This window comes from Pipistrellus hanaki (assembly GCF_964339955.1).
Source record: "Pipistrellus hanaki genome assembly, chromosome: 1".
Classification (NCBI taxonomy): domain Eukaryota; kingdom Metazoa; phylum Chordata; class Mammalia; order Chiroptera; family Vespertilionidae; genus Pipistrellus; species Pipistrellus hanaki.
In genome coordinates, this window is record NC_140503.1 from 98,388,195 (window position 1) to 98,406,722 (window position 18,528).

Below are 18,528 nucleotides of genomic sequence, written 5' to 3' on the forward strand. Positions count from 1 at the left end.
TTGTGTGGTAAGATAGAATTAAGAGCTGGTTGAATAGTATCTTCCTCCCTAACCGGTTTGGCTCAGTGGATAGAGCGTCGGCCTGTGGACTGAAAGGTCCCAGGTTCCATTCCAGTCAAGGGCATGTACCTTGGTTGTGGGCACATCCCCAGTAGGAGGTGTGCAGGAGACAGCTGACCAATGTTTCTCTCTCATCAATGTTTCTAACTCTCTATCCCTCTCCCTTCCTCTCTGTAAAAAGTCAATAAAATATATATATTTTAAAGTAGTATCTTTAAAAAAAAAAAAAAAGTACCTGCCATATTGGAGTATTCTTTCTTAATTACTTTTTAAAAATATATTTTATTGATTTTTTACAGAGAGGAAGGGAGAGGGATAGTTAGAAACATCAATGAGAGAGAATCATCGATCAGCTGCCTCTTGCACGCCCCCCACTGGGGATGTGCCCGCAACCAAGGTGCATGCCCTTGACCGGAATCCAACCTGGGATCCTTGAGTCCACAGGCCAATGCTCTGTCCACTGAGCCGAACCAGTTTCGGCTCTTTCTTAATTACTTAACATTCAGAATCAACCCACCCAGACTACTGTATTTTTGCCCTTTCACTTTTTTTTTTTTTAATATATTTTATTGATTTTGTACAGAGAGGAAGGGAGAGAGATAGAGAGTTAGAAACATCGATGAGAGAGAGTCATCGCTCAACTGCCTCTTGCACACCCCCTACTGGAGATATACCCGCAACCAAGGTACATGCCCTTGACCGGAATCGAACCCGGGATCTTTCAGTCCCCAGGCCGACGCTCTATCCATTGAGCCAAACTGGTTTAGGCTGCCCTTTCACTTTTTGATATTCAGTTGTCAAAAAAGCCTCTCTCAGTCCTGGCCTGTGTTGCTCAGATGGTTGGAGCGTTGTCCTGTACACAGAAAGGTGGCAGGTTCAATTTCCCGTCAGGGCACATACCCACGTTGTGTTTGATTCCTAGTCAGGATACAGGGTATGTTCAGGAGTCAACTGACCAAGTTTCTCTCACAATGATGTTTTTATCTCTCTCAAATGAATTTTTAAAATATTAAGCCCTGGCCATTGTTGTTCAGTAGTTGGAGTGTCATCCTGCGTAGGGTGGTAGGTTTGATTCCCCATCAAGGGCACGTACTTGGATTGCAGGTTCAATCCCCTGCCCAGTTGGGGCACGTGCAGAAGGCAACCAATCAATGTGTCTTTCTCACATCAATGTCTGTCTGTCCCTCCTTCCCTCCATCCCTCCCTTCTTCCCTCCCTTCCACTCTCTAAAAATCAATTGTGGCGGGGGAGGGGGGAATATCCTTAGGTGAGGATTGTAACAAAAACAACAATTTGTTTTTAAAAGCCTCTGTCATTACCAGTTTCCTTCTGAAGAGAGAACTGGTTTAAACTTCCAGAAGTTCTGCTTAGTTTCTTTTGTTATTGTTGTTATTATTATTTAATCTTCACCCACAGATATGTTTTTTATTGATTCTAGAGGGAGAGAGAGAAACATTGATTGGCTGCCTTTCATTCACACCTGACCAGGGATTGAACCCGTAACCTGGGCATGTGTTCTGACCTGGAACTTGGTATTATGCTCTAATCAAGTGAACCACACCAGCCAGGGCAATTCTGCTTATTTTATGTTCACTATTACTTGGGTAATATATGAAGTCTATTATTCATTAAATTTGTGGTAGTTTGTGCTACTTAATATGATTGAAGAATAGCTTACCATCTTCACTTTGATTCCTGTAACACTCTCCACAAAAAACTAATGCATTTTCCACTTCCACTGAGCACTTTTCTGTGGGCACACTGAATTTAGTTCCTATTTTTTCTCCAGGGTCGTCTAGTAGCAGGCACCCAAACCAGGCAACTCCAAAGAAAAGTGGTTTAAAGAATGGCCAAATGAAGAATAAAGATGACGAGTGCTTTGGGGATGATATTGAAGAGATCCCAGACACAGATTTTGATTTTGAAGGGAACCTAGCCCTATTTGACAAGGCAGCTGTGTTTGAGGAGATTGATACATATGAGAGGAGAAGCGGTACCCGTTCCAGGGGTATTCCAAATGAAAGGCCTGCTCGGTACCGCCACGATGAGAACATCCTGGAGTCAGAGCCCATAGTGTACCGACGGATCACAGTGCCCCACAATGTGAGCAAGGAGTTCTGCACAGGTGAGTTGCACCGGATTCCACATCCTTCTGGCTGCTCTCCCCTTCCTATTATGCTTGAAGCAGAATGACCCAGTTTCTGACTCAGAGTATTATAGTAGGAATTAACTAAAGTGGCTTGGTGTTTGGCCATTATTATTTTCTCTTGGGGATTCTGGCCAATATAACATAATTACCTACCATTGTAGGGGAGTTGATTTCTCTACATATCCATTTATATATCCTGCATCTGGCAGAATCTGTTCTGCAGTTAATTTAGTACTAGAGGCCAGTGCACAAAATTCATGCATGGGTAGGGTCCCTAGGCCTGGCTGGCAACCAGGGCCAATCTTTGGGTGACCAGCAGGGCAATAGGGGCCCCCTATTGCACCCACCTGGGCTGGCCTAGCACCTTCCTCTGCAGGGGGGGACACTGGCACCTGTCTTGGCTGGCAGCCTGGCGCTGTCCCCCCACTCCTCCTGCCATTGCCGGTCGGGCCTACGGGCTGGGGACAGCTCCTGTCGCGCATCTGCCCCTGGTGGTCAGTGCGCATCAGAGCCATCAGTCGTTCTGTTGTTCAGTCGATTTGCATATTAAGGTTTTATTATATAGGATGTTTATTATATAGGATGTTTATAGAATGTCAAGGCATAGGGGCCAACTATCTATATTCACATAAATCCAGTCTATTTTCACTTTGGCTTCCCTGTTACTGCCTGAACATTCTAGCAGAAGTTCAACTCTTCTTCACTAATTATTTGCTGTGGTAAAAAACAGTTGGAAATGGATGTTTGAAACCACTGGTTAACACTAGGGTTTCGGTAAATTATATTTGTGCTACACTGTCTTCATCTCCTGCTAGCCCTAGTCATTGAGAGTTGACTAGTCATAATTGTCATATAACAAAACAGCACCTTGGTAATTATGTCACTGTAGTATATGAGATAGTCTAGTCTGTTATTCCAGTGCTTTTTAAGTTTTGGGGTGTTTTTTTTAGCAGTAGAGTCTTCAAGCATGTAAAAGCAGCTGTGGGAGAAGTGGTCTACCTCATCCTTGTCCCTTCCTCCCAAATCACACTCTTAACTGGGCTTCTTGGAATACAGTTTGAAAACCATTGTTATTAAATGATTTTAAGCTAAAGGTGGAATCATAATCATTTTAATAAGTAGAAAAGGAACTGAGTAATTGGTTTGAGGTTTTGAGTGTAAATTTTGAATTCTAGTAATGTTTATAGAAAGAATTATGGAGACAGCTTAATTACATGGAGAAAAATCGATCTGGCATGGCTTTTTTTTTTTTTTTTTTTTTTTTTAATATGTTTTTATTGATTTCAGAGAGAGGAAGGGATAGGGAGAGAGAGAAACATCAATGATGAAAATCATCAGTCGGCTTCCTCCTGCACAGCCCCTAGTGGGGATTGAGCCCACAACCCAGATATGTGCCCTGACCAGGAATTGAAATGTTCATGGTGGGCGCTCAACTACTGAGCAACACCAGCCAGGCTGGCCTGGCTTTTTGTAGACAGCTATAGAGCTCTGTTGTATTTGGTTTTGCTGAGTGTAGCAGTTTGTGCTTACTTTTCATGTGAAAGAAAAAAAAGCAGAATGTCAAGCTAAGAAAGACTCCTAAATTGTTTCCATCTTTCACTAGCAGACTCCGTAGGAGGTGACTCTTTACTATGGTGCCTAGACTACTTAAGGTAGTTTCCTTAAGTGGCATTGAGTGGCATTCTGCTGAACTCCTTTGATTTTTACCACCTATATAAAGGCAAACAGTGTAGTTCAGAATCAGGCTTAATTTAACTGGCCAGGTTTTAAGTTTTTCTTATTTATTTATTTATTTTAATATTTTATTGATTTTTTACAGAGAGGAAGGGAGAGAAATAGAGAGCTAGAAACATCGATGAGAGAGAAACATCCACCAGCTGCCTCCTGCACACCCTCAATCGGGGATGTGCCCGCAACCAATGTACATGCCTTGCCCGGAATCGAACCTGGGACCTTTCAGTCCGCAGACCGACGCTCTACCACTGAGCCAAACCGGTTTCGGCAGGTTTTAAGTTTTTCTTTTTTTTTTTTTCTTTTTTTTTTTTTTTAATTTTTTTAAGTTTATTTTTTATTTTTTTTAAATAAATTTTTATTGTTCATTTTATTACAAGTGTTCCTTCCCCCCCCCCTTCCCGCCCCCCCCTCTGCCCTTTCCCCACTCCCCATTGTCTTCATCCATAGGTGCACAGTTTATGTTCAGTCTCTTCCCACATTCCCCTGTCCCCTTTTCCCCAAGAATCATTAGTTCACTCCCCTTCCATACCTCCGATTCTATTATATTCAACAGTTACTATTGTTCATCAGATTTTTTTTTTTTAATTTCCTTGGTTTTTAGATTCACTTGTTGATAGTTACGTATTTGTTGTTCATAATTTTTATCTTTATTTAGTTTCTCTTCTGAAAGAACCCCCTTCAGCAATTCATATAATTCTGGTTTGGTGGTGATGAACTCCTTTAGCTTTTTTTTATTAGTGAAGCTCTTTATCTGACCTTCGATTCTGAGTGATAGCTTTGCTGGGTAGAGTATTTTTGGCTGTAGGTTCTTGCTATTCATCACCTTGGATATTTCTTGCCATTCCCGTCTGGCCTGCATGGTTTCTGTTGAGAAATCAGCTGACAATCGTATAGGAGCTCCTTTATAGGTAACCACCTGCTTAGCTCTTGCTGCTTTTAATATTCTCTTTGTCCTTTGCTCTTGGAATCTTAATTATGATTTGTCTTGGTGTGGTCCTCTTTGGATTCCTCTTATTTGGAGTTCTGTGTGCTTCCTGGACTTGTAAGTCCAATTCTTTCCCCAGGTGGGGGAAGTTTTCTGTCACTATTTCTTTCAGTATGTTTTCGATATCTTGCTCTCTCTCATCTTCTGGGACCCCCATGATTCTGATGTTGGATCGTTTGAAGTTGTCCCAGAGGTTTCTTACATTATCTTCAATTTTCTGGATTCTCTTGCCTTCTAGCTTCTGCAGAGGAGTGTCTTCTGGCTCTTTATGTTCCAAATCTTTGACTTGATTCTTGCGATCTTCTATTCTGTTTTTAGGACTCTGTATAATATTTTTTATTTCAGACAATGTATTCTTTATTTCTTGTTGATCCCTTTTCATATCCTCATAGGTCTCGTTTATTTTATCGGCCTTTTCTAGGATACCCTTGAAAAACCTTATAAGTGTGGTTTTGAACTCTATATCCAGTCGCTTTTTGTCCTCCATTTCTTTCGTTTGTGATCTATTTGGTTTAGGCATTTTCGCAGGCAGCTTTCCTGATGGGGCGGAGTTTCAGGGTGGAGCCTACAGCCTTGGCTTCCATCAGCCCCGCCCTATGCGACTCCTGAGACTCAGGGTCCTTCAGTACTTGTTGCAAGCACCTCTGAGAGAAAGGTGCCCTCGATTTTCGCCTGCTACCAAACAGTGTAGGCTCTCCCGCAATGGGCCCGAAACTGGGGTTCAGTTCAGTTGGAAGTGGAGTTGGAGATGGCGTTCAGAGCAGTCTGGAGCCCCTGTCTCCTTCCCGCCAGGGCAGTCCTACGGCACAGCCGGCTGTACCTTCTCTGCGCGCAATGTGCGCACCTCTGGGACCTCCTTTCGCCGCTTCCCCGGGTTCCGCCTTACAGCCCAGCTCCCTCTGTGTGAGCCTGGGTCCCCGGGGTCTGGCCTAGAACAGGGGTTCAGAGCAGTTGGGGGCCCAGCACAGTCGGAGTGTTTATCTCCTTCCCGCTTGGGAACGCCAGCCAGGCACTCAGCCTCCCTCCTCTCCGGCTCCGTTCTCTCCGCGCGCGCGCCGCGTGTCTCCGTACCTTGGGCTTTTACAGCTCCTCCGCACTTCCTTCTGGTTTTCTCCTTGCTTCTCGTTGTAGAATTTCCAGTCAGTCGACTTTCCTGTAGTTCTGGGTAATGTCCATTTTATATTTTAGTTGTATTTTATTGAAATTGTTGCGTGCGGCTGCGGCTAGGTGCCTACCCGAGCAGCCATCTTGGATTCTTCCCCAACAGTATATCAGGTTTTAAGTTTTTCAAAGGCAGCTATCATCCAGCAGTTCAGGTAGTACCTTAGATCCTGCCATCCATCTACCTCTGACTGCTCTCCTTTTACTGCCTCTACTGGTAGCTCTCTGGACTGAGGGGATTGGTCATTCAGTATGTGATTTACCTAGAATTCCTGAGCTCAGGGAGATGACAGCCTGCCTTGGAGTAAAGTAACTAACAGGGAGAGAATAACAGAATCAGTAAAGTGTCAACAGTGCTAAGGAGTTGGAAATAAGCCCTTTTGCCTAGCAGAGTCTAGGTCGGAAAAGGAGTCAGCAAACAGTTAATCTTAATGAGCAGTTTCTACAGGTGATTTTTAAAAATATATATTTTATTGATTTTTTTTTTTTTTTTTTTTTTACAGAGAGGAAGAGATAGGGATAGAGAGCTAGAAACATCAATGAGAGAGAAACATTGATCAGCTGCCTCTTGCACACACCCCACTGGGGATATGCCCACAATCAAGGTACATGCCCTTGACCGGAATTGAACTTGGGATCTTTCAGTTCACAGGCTAATGCTCTGTCCACTGAGCCAAAACAGTTAGGGTTCTATAGGTGATTTTTATCTCAGCTTCAGATCCAAGGCATAAATAAGCCTCAAAGCAGGTTTTACTGAATATTATTCAGATAGTGTTGGGGACACTTTTCCAATTGGATCCACTATCTAAATGTTAGGATCAGAATAAGGCACACTATCTGAAATATGTGGAGAAACAACCTAGGTTCATACAATGTTAGTGTTTGGTTACTTGCTTACCTAGTATAATTTTTTCATTTTACAGATGAGGACATTGAAGCCCAGAGTGTAAAGGCTCTTAAAAACTTGATCCTATTTACTTTCCTCTTCTGAATGCAGTTAACAAGGAAGGAGAATATAGTATAAGAAGGGCAGTTTAATGGCAAAATAGACTTTAGTCTTTTCTCTTTAGTATGCCCTCAGAAATTGGCCAACTTAGATTAGCCATTACATGAAAAGTGGCTTGAATTACTCCTCAATCTACTAGCCTTGTGGCTTTCATGTTCTAGAACCTCAGATACCTGTTTTCTACTAATCCCCAGACCCAGAGAGGCAACAGAAGAACAAGTAACTACCCATTGGGTGATGGCTGGGTTTTTAGGTTCTGAGAGCTCGGTGCTGGTATTCCATATACTACTGCCAAGTGGTGTTAACGGTTTCTAAGCCATTACTAATTGCTTTTACTTCTTCTCTTGGCAATACTCTTCACTAACTGTGGGGGATAAAGGGCAACAATGGTATAAAAGTTATGTTGATTGGGAAAACACATTCAGGAAGCAACTAAATTTAGTTCTTTGTTTAAAACTAGTCTTTTCTCTCTGGAAAGCCCTTTTTGAGTCTTTTGACAATACTGCTGTCTCCAGCAGTCACAGATTATCAGATATTCCTCCAGCTTGGACCTATCCTGCTAAATAATATCAGAGGCCACATCCGTGTGCGTTAGTTTTGGCTATAAAATGCTAGATATATGTGAGTACTCTGTTCAATAGTGAGAGGTCCCCAAAGAACACTGGTCAGGAGAGTGGTAAAGCCTCAGAGAATCTTTGCTCAACATTCATAATATTCTAAATGAAATATTTAAGACATTTTGGATCAGTCAAAATGCTGTGCTTATTGTAAGTCATTCAAAGACAGTCCTTGTGTTCAATCTATTAAAATGTACTGGAAAATGGCAATATACTATCTATGCCTGGAGTCCAATGAGAGTGCACTGCGTGTTGAGAAGCAGGAGAGGTCTGGAAGACTGGCTGTTCAGGACAGGCTTCACAAAGGGAACAGAACAAAAGCCCTGAAGCATGGGCAGGATTTCATCAGACAAACATGAAGAGGATATTCATGAGAAGGCTGGGCAGGTGCTAGTGAGGAAAGAGCCTCTGCAAAATCAGCCATTGGCTGGTTTGGCCAGGTCAGAAAGTTTATGTTGTGCAGGAATTAAAAATAGCTTTGGACAAAAGCACAGAGTGCCCTGTGTGCCAATGCTGTCTTTGTCCTATGGCCATAGGGAACAAACTGAAAGATTCTGAAAATGACATAATCCAAAAATTCTTTTTGGAAGACTGAGTCTATTTAGAGTGGTCTCATGATAGAATTCAGGGTAGAATGAGAAAAGAGACCAGATTAGGCTCAAAACATTTCGGCTCATGACATAACTAATGTACCAGGGATTTGGACTTCTGAATGGAAAAGAAGACAGATGTGAGAGAAGTGACAAAGGGGAATTTGATAGGATTTGATTATTGAAAACAAGTGGGAAAGGATAGGGTGATCAAGAAGATTGAAAGGCATTAAACCTGTGAGGCAGGAAAAACATCAGTGAGAGTCTAATTGCAGTCAGACTGCATGGATTTATAGTGGGTTCAGTAGTGCTTTATGACTAAGCCCAGAGAAAGCAGATACTGTAGTTACTACACTGAGGAATAAAGGTGAAGGATTTAATAACTATTAAAGGTTTCAACAAGGAGGCTTCTGTAGAGTCAGAGAATTGAGTTCCATAGCTGGAAGAAGGCTGCTGAGCCTATTCCCTTAACTGTAAATTGGGTTAATACTTGTAAAATGAGACCATGTAGAAAAGCAGCTAGTACATTGCCCTGTTTATAATTGTTATTTATCAGTATGTGACTTCAAATGTGAATTTCAAAGGCTATCTCAGTAGTGTAATTTCAAAGCGTCAACTTTTAAATTGAGCATAGTGGTTTGGGTCAATTTCTGGGTTCTCTGTTCTGTTCCATTGATCTATATGTCTGTTCTTGTGCCAGTACCAAGGTGTTTTGATTACATTGGCTTTGTAGTATATCTGGTATTGTGATTCCTCCAACTTTGTTCTTCTTTCTCAAGATTGCTGTAGCTTTTTGGGGTCTTTTTGGTTCCATGTAAATTTTTGGAGTATTAGTTCAAATCTGTAAAATATGCTGTTGGTATTTTAATAGGAATTGCATTGAATCTGTAGGTTGCTTTGGGTTAGTGTGGACATTTAATTATATTAATTCTACCAATCCATGAACATGGTATATGCTTCCACTTGTTTATATCTTTTCTATCTCTATTTACAACATTCTGTAGTTTTCTGAGTACAAGACTTTTACCTCCTTGGTTAAGTTTATTCCTAAGTATCTTAATTTTGTTGTTGTTGTTATAGTGGTAAATGGGATTGTTTTTGTAGTTTCGAGAACTGAGAGTTCATTATTGGTATATAAAAATACCATCAATTTCTGGGTGTTAATTTTGTATCATGCTACACTGCCGAATTCATTTATTAAATCTATTAGTTTTTTTGGTGACATCTTTAGCATTGATGTGTCTTCTATAAATAATGAGAGTTTTGCTTCCTCCTTTCCAATTTGGATGCCTTTTATTTCTTCTTGTCTAATTGCAGTAGCCAGGACTTCCAGAACTATGTTGAATAAGAGTGGTGAAATCAGACATCCATATCTTGTTCCTGTTCTTAGGGGAAATGCTTGTAGTTTTTGCCTATTCAGTATGATGTTCGCTGTAGGTTCCTTATATATTGCCTTTATTATGTTGGTGTATGCTCCCTCTATTCCCACTTTGCTGAGAGTGGGTGTCAAAAATGGGTGTTGGATTTTGTAGAATGCTTTTTCTACATCTGTTGATATGATCATGTGAATCTTGCCTTTCAGTTTGTTTAGGTGATGTTTATTGATTTGTGAATATTGTACGAGCCTTGCATTCCTGGAATAAATACCACTTGGTCATGTGTATGATCTTTTTAATATGCTAGAGGCCCAGTGTGCGAAATCGCACGAGACCCAGTCCTGGCGTTGCTAGTTGAAATTTTTTACAAAGAGGAAGGTAAGTAGAGGAGAGGAGGAAGTGGGGAGTAGATGGGGTGAACAAGTCATCCTGCCTTGAAATTGACTAGTGGTACCAGAGGGTCAGGAGGGTTAGGTCATGTTTATTCCACTTCTGGGGAAGGATAAGGGGTTTGTTTGTAAGAAAAACCTCACTGCAGGACAGCTTTTCTTCCACGTTGGGACAAGTGTGTTCTCTTCTAATGTGGTTCATACATGCTCTTTGCCAGCCTTTTCTTGGTAGTACCTAATATATCTTGTAGATTTGGTCTTTGTGGTCAAAGCTTCTCAAACCCTGCTCTGTGGAAACCTGAATAAGCTGTTTCTCTGTTTCCCATCCACTGCTTGAGCCTCTGGGGCTGCATAGCAAGTCTCAGTCCCAGCTGAGGCAGATGGGTCAGGGAGGGTCAGTTTAAAAGACTTAGCTTTCATAGAATTCTGGATTGAGTACATGCATTTGTGAACCTGATTTCCTGTAATCACTGCCCCTTTCTCTCCACACCTCCTTTTGAACTGCAGACTCTGGCTTGGTTGTCCCAAGTGTTTCCTATGAGCTACATAAAAAGCTGTTGTCTGTGGCTGAAAAGCATGGGTTGACTCTGGAGCGGAGACTGGAGATGACAGGCGTGTGTGCCAGTCAGATGGCACTGACTCTACTCGGAGGACCCAACAGGTAAAAGCCTCCAGATTGGCTGGGGGGGGATGAGTGTGGGTTGATGCTGTTCTGCTTGGGCCCCACCACGGAGCCTCACACAAGAGACATTCATTAGACAGTTTCTGCTTGTCTAATGGGAATGCCTTTATGAAGTAACTTTCTTAGATGCTGGAGGTTTCTGTTTGCTTCTCTAACCCATCTCTTGTGAGTCCTCATTTTTCTCCCAGCAAGCCACCTTTTGACTTTCTTTCCTGATAAGAGCTGGCTTTGAGATTGCTGCTGACTGCCAGAGGCCTGCCTTCTCAGAACCTTCAGAAATCCAGCCTTTGGCACTTGTCATTCAAAAGGGGCTGGGGTACAAATCGATCCTGAGTTCCATACCTGAGAACTTCCAAAACCACCCTCGCAGTTGGGTGAGAGAGCTGGAGTTTGGTATCTTCACACCTACCATTTCAGTTTATATGTCTGGAGCAGTGCTTAATTTTATTTGTGGATATTTACTGATACAGTGTACCAGCCTTGTGCTAGGACTAGGGATACAGAGAAGGAGAAAACACTGCTTCTGCCCTCTAGTAGCCTAATGGGGCCTCCAAAAAGTATGATGCTGTGGTAGAGGAAAAAGAAGATTCTCTAGCAAGCCACATTTTTTCCTACTCCAGGAAGAAGCCAGTCAGCCTTCCTAGAGCAGGGGCATCCAAGCCGAGTCCTGCAGAGGAAGGGCCATTTAACAGTGACAGCAGAAATGGAGAAAAGTAGTCTAGATCTACGGAGTAGCATATGCCAGCAGCAGAGAGAACTGTGGAAGGTGAGGAGGGCTTAAGTCATTAAGTATGGCTGGAAAATAGGGCTTGGTGCACTGAGCAGTAGGGAGCTGCTGAAGGGATTTCAGTAGGGTTGTGACATGATTAGTCTTGGGTTTTACAAAGATGACTTAGGCTGAGTAGATTAAGTGGAGGCAAGACTGGAGATATTGAGACCAGTTAGCAAATTGTAACAAAAACTGAGCTAGGGGCTAAATGATGGTGGCCTCAACCAGGGAAGTAGAGATCAGAGAGGGGGAAATAGGTGAAGGGTTTTGTTTTATCTTTAAGTATAGAATTAGGGCAGGGCCATTGAATGGATGTTGGAGGTGATGAAAAGTGAAGTCTGTAGTCACTGAACTTCAAGCTTTCCAACATGGATATCTTGTTGGATGGTGATAACATTCACTGTGATAGGGAATGTGAGAAGAGGAGCATGTTTGGAGGAGATGGTGGATCTTGCTTTGGATAGGTTAAGTTTGAGAGGCCTGTGAAATAGCCAAACAGACTATTAGCCATCTGTGGTTTAAAAGACAGTCTGAGCAGAAGATAGAGATCTGGAAGTCATCAGCTCATAAGTAGTATAGATTAGATATTCTATAAAGAGAGTAAAAAAAAGGATGGGCTTAGGGTGGAATTCTGGGAAACATTAGCACTAAAGGCATAGTTAGGTGATCTGGAGCCTTCCAAAATGGCTGAAAGAAAGCTAGAGAATTAAGAAAATTAAGAGGATAGTGCTTCAGAACCCAAGAAATAGTGTTTGAAGAATAAAGGAACAGTCAGCATTGGTACTGCTGAGATATCAAGCAAAATTAGAGTTGACAAGTGTCTGCTGGATTTGTCAATAAAAAGGACAGTGGCAACCTTGTGGGAGAGATGTGTCTAAAGTGAACCAATCTGGACATGAGGTTGGTTTCCCCTTCTTGCTCTTCCACTCACCTTGCCTTATAGAGTTGTAGGTGTATTTGTTCCTCCTTGCCCTTGCTTTAGGCTTGCTTCTCAACTGTGCTGGATTCCTGGCCTCTCCTATGCCACAAAGAAGCAACGGAGACCCAGTTCCTCACCCCCCACCTACACACACACACACACACACACACACACATCCCCAAAGAAGGAAATAGTGCAAGCTGCCCTCTGATGGAGTACCAGGCCCTTGGTTCTGGTGACTGCTGCACCTCCCCAAAATTGGCCATTGGGGCAGCTCCTGGAATGAGTTCTTCATAGGAGTATTTGAGGCCATTAAGTGGCTTCCCAAAAACAGTAGTTATACTCCTCTCAAGCCAGCTTCTTGGAGGTGGCTATCCTTGTGCCTATATGAACTCTCAGAAAACTGTTCCTTGTCCTTTGCAGCATTTGCTGGTTTTCCTTTGAGAAAGATTACCACTTAGTAAGCAGTTTCATGTATATCAAAGATCATGTACTTTTTGTTGTTGTTAATCCTCATCCAAGGATATTTTTTTATTGATTTTTTAAAGAGAGTGGAAGAGGGTGGGAGAGAGACGGAAACATTGATGTGAAAGAGACACATCAATTGGTTGTCTCCTGCATGTTACCCAACCATGGCCAGGATGGAGCTCTACAACTGAGGTACGTGCCCCTGATCAAAATTGAACCCGGGACTCTTCAGTCCCTGGGCTGATGTTGTACCCACTAAACCAAACTGGCTACAGCGACCATGCACTTATTCACTGTGCTTTCACATAACTTCACCTCAAAGGTAAGTAGTAGTCTAGAGTTCTAAGATGAACCAGCTAAGGCTCAGAGCTAGAGCCAAAGACTTGCCCAAGTGACCCTGCTCATACATGGAGCCAGGTGTCTGATATAGATAGATCTGTTTCCAGTGCTTGTGCTCTGCTCCCTACTATTGTGTGTGTTGGTACTATGGTCTGCTTTGAGTCCTCTGATGGGGGAATGCCTCAGTGAGAGGCAAAGTCCATTTAGGAAAAAGACATAGGTGAATCATATGCCAGAACTATGCAGTGTCTGTCTGAAGGCAGTACTCCTATTTCCTTAAGATACAAATATAGAAGAAATGAATGGTATTCCCCCAAATTTATTCAGGGGATAGGGATTTCCTCTTTGGCTTGACAGCACTGTCATCTTTCTCCCTTTGGAGACCAGTAAGTAACTGTCACTGCTCCACATCAAGCAGGGGCCTAAGTCTGTTTTTGTACATTCCCTAGACTGTACTGCCTTTGGGTTGGGCACACCTTCAGGGCCAATCCTTCTACCTTACGTGTGGCTTTTCTGAGACCTGAGAGGAAACTAAAGGTGATGTCATAAGAAAGTGGGTGTCCAAGTCAATTGCCAGCCTAGAAGGCTGGGAAACCCCTAGCTTGTTGCCTCCTCTATGACCAGTACTATGATAGTGTCAACATCTATGAGCACTTTTTGTGTGTTGGGCTCTGTCTTTGAACTGATCCAAACAGCATCCTATGAAGTTAGGCCTATTCGTATTTACAAAGTTGCCCTTATTAAAGCTTACTGCCAGCTCAGTAAAAAGAATGTGGACTGGTAACCAATGGAGGACAATTTAGAATTATCCCAGCTGGTGCTCACTGTGAGTTTCTTAGAAGCTGAGCCAGAGTAATCCTGGAAAAGATGAGCCTTAAGCTGGAGCACAAAGAAAATGTGGGCTTTCTGGGCAGGGAACACAGTTTGAGCAGAATCAAGAAAGAGCTTTACAAGTGCAGGAGAGAATGATGAGACCAGACTTAACTGCAGTTGGGCAGGCATGTTGGGGAAGAAAAGTAAAGAAGGCTGCTGAGGTTAAGCAGAGTTTGGACCTAATAGGTTCACACTGTGAGAACAGTAAATGTTCTTGGTAAGAAAACAGTGTTCTATGGAACAAAATCTCGATGAACTACCTAGTGAGAAGATCTAGTATATGAAGTGACACTGGGATATGGGACACGCTATAGACCTCTGCAACCTGGGACCATCAGGAACCCTGAGAGCCGAGGCACTCTCTTGGTTGAGGGTGCAAGGGATTGCCAGGTCTGCGATTGAGAATGCGTCTTTACCTCTGTTTCAGGTTGAATCCCAAAAATGTTCACCAGAGGCCTACAGTGGCTTTGCTATGTGGGCCCCATGTGAAGGGGGCTCAGGGTATCAGCTGTGGAAGGCACCTGGCCAACCATGATGTCCAGGTGATCCTCTTCCTGCCCAACTTTGTCAAGATGCTCGAGTCCATCACCAATGAGCTGTCTCTCTTCAGCAAGACCCAAGGCCTACAAGTGTCTAGTCTCAAAGGTGAGCAGCTGCACAAGGCTGGGCTGAGGTTGCCTCCCTCCTCAGTAGTTTGATGGTCTGATTGTACTGCCCAGTGGCGACAGGTGGAAAAACACCTTGTGTATAAGGTATGCTCTGCCTGTTGTAAGAGTCATAGTACAAATGGGAACTACTTTGGTGTTGACTTGCCTACTTCCCATCCCTTCATCCTCCCATACTCAGAAGGCTGTTGACCCATTTATTCATTTCACAGATATTAATGGAACAGGCACTCACTGTTCCTGACACAAGGGATAAAGCAATAGTTTTTTTGTTTTTGATTTTCTCAACTTCATGCTTGTTAGGACAGATGAATAAGTAACATTTTTTTTTTTTTTGTAGTATTTTGGAAACAAAGCAGAGAAGAGTATGTTGAAGGGTTGGGTAAGGAGTAGCAGACATAGATATTTCCACATCAGGTCATCAAGAGCCTATGAATTGGATCACTGTAAGGGTTTGAACTTTTACTAGGGTGAGATATAAAGTCACCAGAGGCATAAGTAGAAGAAAGATATAATCCAGCTCAGGGTCCACATCAAAATTAATCGCAGAACCACCGTCATTCAGAATCACCTGAAATCTGGCTGAATGGGAGTCCTACAACTATTAAAGCAAGTACATTGAGACTGGTAGGGGAGGTGGAGGCATGGAATAGTCTAGTCCAGTAGTTGGCAAACTGCGGCTCGCGAGCCACATGCGGCTCTTTGGCCCCTTGAGTTTTTAGCAAAGGCCAGCTTAAGAGTACCCTAATTAAGTTAATAACAATATAGTTTAAGTTTAAAAAAATTGGCTCTCAAAATTTCAATCATTGTACTGTTGATATTTGGCTTTGTTGACTAATGAGTTTGCCGACCACTGGTCTAGTCTGACACCCACGTGTGGCATGTTTTTAACCAGGAGGGATATGTTGGCCACAGAAGCCCTCCCGTGAGGAGCAAGGGGTCCCAGACACCTCCACCCAGGATACCAGTACTGGGAAGAGAAGTCTCAATAACTTAGGGCTGTAAAAACCAGCAGGAATTGTGGCTGAGTGACACAGAGGCTACTGGGATCCAGGCAGTTCCTCTTAAAGGGCTAGCGCACAAACTTAGACTCATTCCCTCTTGAGCTTCAGTGCTGGGGCAGTATCTTGAAAGAATCCAGGGACATACGGAGAGGACCTAAATTGTCTGGCATCACAAGAACTGGGGGTCAGCTTTCTTCCAGACAGAAGTGCTGGCAGAGGCCATTGTTCCTTTGCTGAAACCTACCTCCCCACCACAGTGCCAAGAGGCATCACTATATCTGAGTCTCCATCAACCTGGACTATACTGTTCATCCCACCCTGGTGATTCCCTGTGACCCTGCCCCACCCAATTTGCAGCCCTCACCCAAACTGTTTGCAGTGGCTTTTCCATATGAACGGCTTGTACTGGCTCAGGCTTCAGACTTTTCTAAAATTTAACAAGCAGCAGCTGGCTTCAATGTACTCCATACTCTCAATCAGTGGCTCCAGGCCTGGCAATAGCAGCAGCCTGCCTTGCTTCACAGCTAGGCCTCACCTGTGCACTTCCCAACCCAATACAAAATAGCAGCCATCTGCAGATCTTTATAGTTGGGTGGCCCCAGGCAGAGGCTGACTTTGCACTTCCCTGGAGGCCCTAGAGTCGGTGCACCTGTGGACAGCTTCAGACCATATCAGATTACAACTCTACAAATCCACAAGGGACACACTCAAGGGCAGGCTCACTGAGCACCAAAGCCCCACTGAAGCAAGGCCCTCTCATAGCGGTATCTCCTTCACAGCAGCTCTCCCACTGTAATTGCAGCTGGTCCTCACAGCTGATTGGCCTGGTGGTCAATTTCTCCCAGTGACGCCAATAGCAATCAAGGCTCTACTACAACAAGACTGTGCACACAGCCACACAGGGGTGGACCTAGAGTGCCCAGCTGAGGTGACTGGGGAGGCTGAGCCACTGGGTTCTACAGTACACCTACTACAAAAGGCCATTCTACCTTTTCCATGAGACATAGCAGCTCTACCTAATACATAGAAACAAACATATAGAAGTTGCCAAAATTCGGAGACAAAAAAACATGTTACAAATGAAAGAAATGGAAGCAAACAAACTACTAGATACAGAGTTCAAAACCATGGTTATAAGGTTACTTAAGGATACTAATGAGAGCTTCAGGGGACTCAAAGAGCCTTCAGGGAACTTAGTGAGACATTTAAGGAATTTAATGAGAATATCAAAGACAAAAAAAGTCCAGTCAGAAATCAAGAATAATTTACATGGCTTCAACAGTAGAGGATTTTGAGAATCAAATTAATGACTTGGGATATGAGGAAGCAAAACACCACCCAATCAGAAGAGCAAAAAGAAAAAAGAATCCTAAAATATGAAGATAGTGTAAGGAGACTCTGGGACAACTTCAAGTGTACCAACATTCACATTATGGGGGTGCCAGAGAAAAAGAGAATAAGCTATTGAAAACCCATTTAAAGAAATAATGACAGAAAACTTCCCCTACCTGGTAAGAGAAATAAACTTACAAATCCAGGAAGCTCATAGAGTTCCAAACAAGAGGAACCCAAAGAGGCCCATACTGAGAAACAATCAGAATTAAAATGCCAAAGGTTAAAGACAAACAATCTTAAAAGCAGCAAGAGAAAAGCAGTCAGTTGTCAGCTGATTTTTCAACAGAAACTTTGCAGACCAGAAAGGAGTGGCAACAAATACTCAAGGTGATGAATAGCAAGGACCTACAACCAGCAAAGCTATCATGTAGGATTGAGGGTCACATAAAGAGCTTCACAGATAAGAAAAAGCTGCCGAGACCAGTTTGGCTCAATGGATAGAGTGTCGGCTTGGGGACTGAAAGGTCCCGGGTTCGATTCCGGTCAAGGGCATGTACCTTGGTTGCGGGCACATCCCCAGTAGGGGGTGTGCAAGAGGCAGCTGGTCGATGACTCTGTCTTTCATCAATGTTTCTAGCTCTCTATCTCTCTCCCTTCCTCTCTGTACAAAATCAATAAAATATATTTAAAAAAAAAAAAAAAAGAAAAAGCTAAAGGAGTTCATCATCACCAAACCAGCATTACATAAAATGTTAAAGGATCTTCGTGAGGAAGAAGGGGAAAAAAGGATAAAAAAATAGGAACAAGAAAATGGCAATCAATATATATCAACAATTGAATCTAAAAATCAGAACAAATGAACAAGGATTTAATAAACAAAATAAACTAGTGAATAAAATAGAACCAGAGGCATGGGAACATGGAACACACTGATGAATCTCGAGGAAGGGGAGAGGGGAGGAAGGGATTAACCCAAGAACTCATATTGCATACATGCATTACCCAGGGACACAGATGATAAATAGGGTGCTGAGGGCCTGGGGTGGGACCGGATCCTGTTGGAGGGGGACAATGGGGAGGGAAAGGGGAACATCTGCAATACTCTCAACAATGAAGAGTTGTTTTTTTTTAAATGAGTGACTGCAAGGTCTTTGGCCTAAGTCTGTGGTCGGCAAATTGCAGCTCGCAAGCTACATGTGGCTCTTTGGCCCCTTGAGTGTGTCTCTTCCACAAATTACCACGGCCTGGGCGAGTCTATTTTGAAGAAGTGGCATTAGAAGAAGTTTAAGTTTAAAAAAAATTGGCTCTCAAAAGAAATTTTAATCGTTGTACTGTTGATATGTGGCTCTGTTGACTAATGAGTTTCCCGACCACTGGCCTAAGTAACTGGAAGGATGGAGGTGCCAT

At 43.0% G+C, this 18,528-nt stretch overlaps 1 protein-coding gene across 5 annotated transcripts in view; it reads left to right on the plus strand.

Annotated features, from left to right (window-relative positions):
• EDC3 (enhancer of mRNA decapping 3) overlaps positions 1-18,528 on the plus strand; it is an 80,568-nt gene that overhangs the window by 57,801 nt on the left and 4,239 nt on the right. For all 5 annotated transcript variants that reach the window (XM_084905987.1, XM_084905983.1, XM_084905984.1 and 2 more), the window contains 3 exons: positions 1,850-2,185; positions 10,575-10,728; positions 14,545-14,762. In XM_084905987.1, coding sequence (XP_084762113.1) covers positions 1,850-2,185; positions 10,575-10,728; positions 14,545-14,762 — 708 coding nt within the window. The remainder of the gene's footprint in view (positions 1-1,849; positions 2,186-10,574; positions 10,729-14,544; positions 14,763-18,528) is intronic.